We start from the raw sequence: 4,537 nt of genomic DNA on the forward strand, positions 1-4,537 counted from the left end.
CACTGGACAAGTTTTTTTTTTTTTTTTTTATTGGGAAACTCATGTAACAAACCTAAATTTATTGAAAATGAAATCAGTAAGACTCTGCAGGCCCCACCTCAACCAGCACCAAGGCCTCTACTTGGTCTGGTCCCAGTTCTTTAAGCCCCAGAATGGACAACCATGTGAAGAAGCTGAGGTCAAATGCAGGGCCACATGCCCACACTGCAAACCCCTCCACCCACCCTCAACTCACACACACCCTGGGATCAGCAGGTCTAGGCTGAAATAGAGAACAGTGAGTTCCCAGGGTGGCAGGCAGGTATGACAGGCACCATACCCCAACCTGCTCAAAACCCTAAGTTAGCAAAGGAAGACAGAAGACTGGCTTGCCTGCCCATTCCCCTCCCCCCACCCCCGACAGCAGCCTCACATCCCTGATCAGTAACACTGTGATTCTGAGGTGCCAAGAGGAGGGACTTTACCAGCCCTTGGGTGATTACTGCAAAGGGCCCAGAGGCCAAAGAGAGAGGGCAGGAATTTGCCCCACCACCTGCTCAGTATTAGCCAGCCAAGCTGCTGCCTTCAGCTTGTGCCTGTGGGTGCCTGCAGCCCCTCTCCCTTCCAGAACAGGTATGGCTGGAAACCAGTCCTCCTGCCAGAAGTCAGTTCCAGGAGGTCCTTTCTCCCCCAGCCTGGGAGGATGGGTTGTGACACCTGGGACAGCTACACAAGCTTCTTGGCTTCAAAGAAGCTCTTGAGGTGCCGCATCTGCCAGACACCGATGGCCACGAGGATAAGGGTCTGCAGAATGGACCACCACAGCACCCGCTGGTTGGTGCTCTCACTGGTCTGCCGGAAGCGCTCCTCTCGCCACTGTAGGGGAATATAAGGTGAGCCTGAGTTGGCTGGGTCTGCTAGAACTGCTGCATTCCCAGCCCAAGAGGATGCCCAAGGTCAGCCAGCTTTTCCCAGATTCCAACCAAGTGCCTGCAAAGTGTCACTCTACCTGGGGACTATCTTTACCCTCAGGCAACCTACTCATTCTCCCAAGTCTGTTTCTTCATCTATCAGGCATAGTCCTCACCTAGTCCTGCCCTGGTGCCTGGGAGAGAGATAAGGTAGTTGTGGTATCACCCCACGAGGCAGAGCTGTCCCGGAGCATGCAGGAGTGGACGTGCTCTAAGCCCTCTGCCTAGGTCTCCAGATTGCTCCTTGAAGATGTTGGGCACAGGCTGTAAACTGGCAGGCTGGGGGCTGGATCTGGCCTTTATGTATGTTTTGTTCGGCTCACACAGTGCAGTCTTTCGTCAACACTTAAAACCCAGACAATTTGTGCAGCAGCAATAGAAAAAAATAAAAAATAAATTAAAATGTTCACATAAAACTCTTGGCTATTTCCTCTTGAAAAAATGGGACATCTGTAAACTCCAGGCTGGTATTTCTGCAAGGAGGCCCCCAGGTGACACTGAATAGTGGCTGTGCTTGTTTAGATGGGTCACTGCCCTACTAGTCCTTCAGGTCACAGATTCATTCATGGTACTCTCTGGTTCCTGGTCACCGGTTAAGTTTGAGACCCTGGTCCTGGGAGCATGTGGACCCACTGAAACAGCACCCAAGGTGTTGGTATCAAATCCTACTGTGCCATTCTGTGTGTAACTGTGATTTAGGGCAATGACAGCCTCTTATGAGTCTGTATCCCCAATTACAAGGTGGAGTTAGTAATACCCACCCCACGGCCTACAAGGCAGTGCAGGTCAGTCCCTTGGGGGTCTCAGAATGAATCTGATGTGAAATTCCTGGCTGAGCCAGTGGGCAGCTTCTAGGGAGAAGCCCACTGCTCCTGGCCCAGTCACTCACCCGCTGGTAGTTCTGCTCTTTCTGGATCTGCTCCACTTGTTCCACCAGCTGTCGCACTCGTAGCTGCAACTCACTCAACTTGTCTTTAGCGGCAATTTCTGCATAGTCGTTGGCATGTTCACCTACCTGGATGTCCAGGTGAACTCTCTGAGGACAGACAAAGGAGATAAGGGAAATCTGGCAGCCCTGCTCCATCTTCCTGCCAGAGACTGACAGCTCATCCCTGACTTTCCTTCATCTGTTCATTTAGCCAACAGACTGGGCCCTCTTCAGTGTCTTAGCCCCATGGGGCTCTGGGCACACAAGCATGTATTAAGCTTGGGCTGGTGCTCTGAGTGAGGCATATACAAAGAGCTCAGTCATTGTGTCCTGGATATCCACTAGAAACCCAGTGTTCTTAGGAGACACAAAATCTGACACAATCCTCTCACACCCACAGCACCACCAGTCCCCCAGTCCTCACCAAAGGATGAAAGCTGAAAGCTACAAGTCTCATATAGGCCCACTTACCAGCATGCCTCCAGCAGAGGGAGAACTTGGGGAATTGCAGTGAAGACAGAGCTGGTGCTCTCCAGGGGTATGTGAGGTGAAACTGAATCTGCCCTTGGAGCCATACAAAGGATGAAGACTGAAAGCTGCAACTCCCATGTGGGCCCACTTACCAGCATGCCTCCAGCAAAGAGGGAGAACTTGGTGGAATTGGAGTGAAGACAGATCTGGTGCTCGCCAGGGGTATGGGAGGTGAAAGTGAACCTGCCCTCAGAGCCATACTGCCGGGCCAGGATGACCTGGAGGAAGGGAACAAGCTTCAGTCAGTGTTATGGTAGGGATGGGAATGGAGGAAAACAGTGCTTAAGACTCTTAAGTACCGCAAAAGTTGACAAGCACACCCTCTGGCACCTCACAACACTAAAAGATCCAAAGCTGCTCAGCAGCTCTTGCCATATACTTGTCTGAGAACTCTCTGGGGCAGGTGTTTAGAGTCTGAGAGTCTGACATCAGGGTGGCAAGTGACTGACTGCTCTTGGGAAAGGCTTTCCTTTATAAAGTTCATGCCCTTTCAACTCTTTTGGTGTGAGTTGATTTTTGGGTTTTTGTTTTTGAGACAGTCTCACTCTGTCGTCCCAGCTGGACTGCCATGGTGCTATCTCAGTTCACTGCAGCCTCAGCCTCCTGGGTTCAAGCGATTATAGTGCCTCAGCCTCCCAAGTATCTGGGATTACAGGTGTGTGCCACCACACCTGGCTAATTTTTTTTTTTGTATTTTTACTAGATATGGGATTTGCCAGACAGGGGTTGCCCAGGCCGGTCTTGAACTCCTAGCCTCAAGTGATCCACCCGCCTCGGCATCCCAAAGTGCTGGGATTACAGGCATGAGCCACCAACACCCCTCTGTGAGTTTGGTTTTTAATGAAAGTTGACAGAAGGTGACAGCTGAAAGATTTTGCCGTTCGTTTTCATATCCTTATTTGTGAAGATTAAAAGCTGCTCATTTTGTGGGGAAAGTATGGTGTTCTGTGAAATCTTAAACTCTAGATGGCTTTAAGAGTTGACAAAACTCTTTGATTTTTATCACCACAATTAATCCGCCCATTTCACAGACCGGGAAAATGGTTCCGGGAAGGTAAGTAACTTGGCAGGGTCATGCAACAGTCAGGATATTCCCACAACATCAACTGTTTCTCCCACTTTAGCAGATGCAGGAACTAGAAGAGGAAGTGCCGGAGCCTGCCTAGCTGAAAGCTTCATGGAAAAGAAGCGGGGGGATTGGCTCACCTTGTCCTCTGGGTCCTTCACCTCCACAAACATGCCAAGCCCCGGGGTGGCCGGCTGGTACTCCTCCCGCTGCTTGTCATACAGCTGCGTCCGGTAGTTTCCTGGAGGGAAGCAGGGCGAGCCCAGGTCAGAGGAGCGCGAGGTGGCATGGGCTCCCCGACCGCCTGGGCACAGCGAGGCCGTCTCCTCTCGGCTCTAGAGAGCTGACTGTCGCGCATCCCCTGCCCCAAGACCACGGTCACGTCCCAAACTCGCCCCTTCCTCCCCGCCCCCACACCTATGACCATGGTCTCGTCCGGGATCTCCTCAATAAAGCACTTCTTCTCCGTCTCTCCGATGTGAAAGTAGAGCGCGTTTCCGCGCGTCGCCACCCACAGTAGCAGCAGGAGGGCCCGCATCACTCTGCCCAGCCCGGTTCCGGACCAGGGCCGGACAACCAGCACGCCCAGCTCCACAGCCATCTTGCTCCACCTGCCTGCGCAGCGGCAACTGGCCGCGCCACGTCGCTCTGCCGCCGCCGCGGTGCCTGCCGGGACCGCGAGTTCCGCCGGTGGACCACAAATCCCGAGATGTCCCGCGACCCTGGCGCGGCAGTACCTGATTGGGGCGCAGCTTTTACCTGAGAGAGAGCGGATGCCCTAGAATAAAAACTTATTTCCGTTGACTCTCTTCATCTCTTCATGGCCTGGCAACTGACGATGGTTACCAGTTTTTTATAGATGAAACTGAGGTCGTTTGAGGTCGCGGAGCGAATTGCGAATGGAGACAGGATTCGAACCTAGGATCCCTGACTTTCCTTGGCACAGCATCTACCACTCTTGATTTGCTTCTACCTTTAAAAAATGAATTTAAAGAGAACGACAAAATAATGCACAAATGTATTATCAAACAAGATTAAAAGAAAAAAAAAAAACAAGGTCTC

The 4,537-nt window shown here is 51.9% G+C and overlaps 1 protein-coding gene across 1 annotated transcript; it reads right to left on the reverse strand.

Moving 5' to 3' along the window:
* TMED9 (transmembrane p24 trafficking protein 9) lies at nt 1-4,138 on the reverse strand. Its single transcript, XM_033179963.1, has 5 exons — nt 3,893-4,138; nt 3,616-3,716; nt 2,502-2,627; nt 1,840-1,986; nt 1-855 (listed from the first exon to the last, which is right to left on the reverse strand). The coding sequence occupies exons 1-5, from the start codon at nt 4,074-4,076 to the stop codon at nt 706-708; spliced, it is 708 nt and encodes a 235-aa protein (XP_033035854.1). The 5' UTR covers nt 4,077-4,138; the 3' UTR covers nt 1-705.
* Nucleotides 4,139-4,537: the final 399 nt, after the last annotated feature.

This window comes from Trachypithecus francoisi, unplaced genomic scaffold (genome assembly GCF_009764315.1).
Source record: "Trachypithecus francoisi isolate TF-2019V2 unplaced genomic scaffold, Tfra_2.0 Lachesis_group2, whole genome shotgun sequence".
Classification (NCBI taxonomy): domain Eukaryota; kingdom Metazoa; phylum Chordata; class Mammalia; order Primates; family Cercopithecidae; genus Trachypithecus; species Trachypithecus francoisi.

What these genes read in the sequence shown, in the direction of transcription:
- TMED9 (XM_033179963.1), bottom strand. Translation starts at nt 4,076, where the DNA reads ATGGCTGTGGAGCTGGGCGTGCTGGTTGTCCGGCCCTGGTCCGGAACC. An exon ending in TGAAGGACCCAGAGGACAAG is followed by an intron (nt 2,628 to 3,615) that starts GTGAGCCAATCC and finishes CCCTTCCTCCAG; the next exon opens with GTCATCCTGGCCCGGCAGTA. An exon ending in AAGAGCAGAACTACCAGCGG is followed by an intron (nt 856 to 1,839) that starts GTGAGTGACTGG and finishes ATTCCCCTACAG; the next exon opens with TGGCGAGAGGAGCGCTTCCG.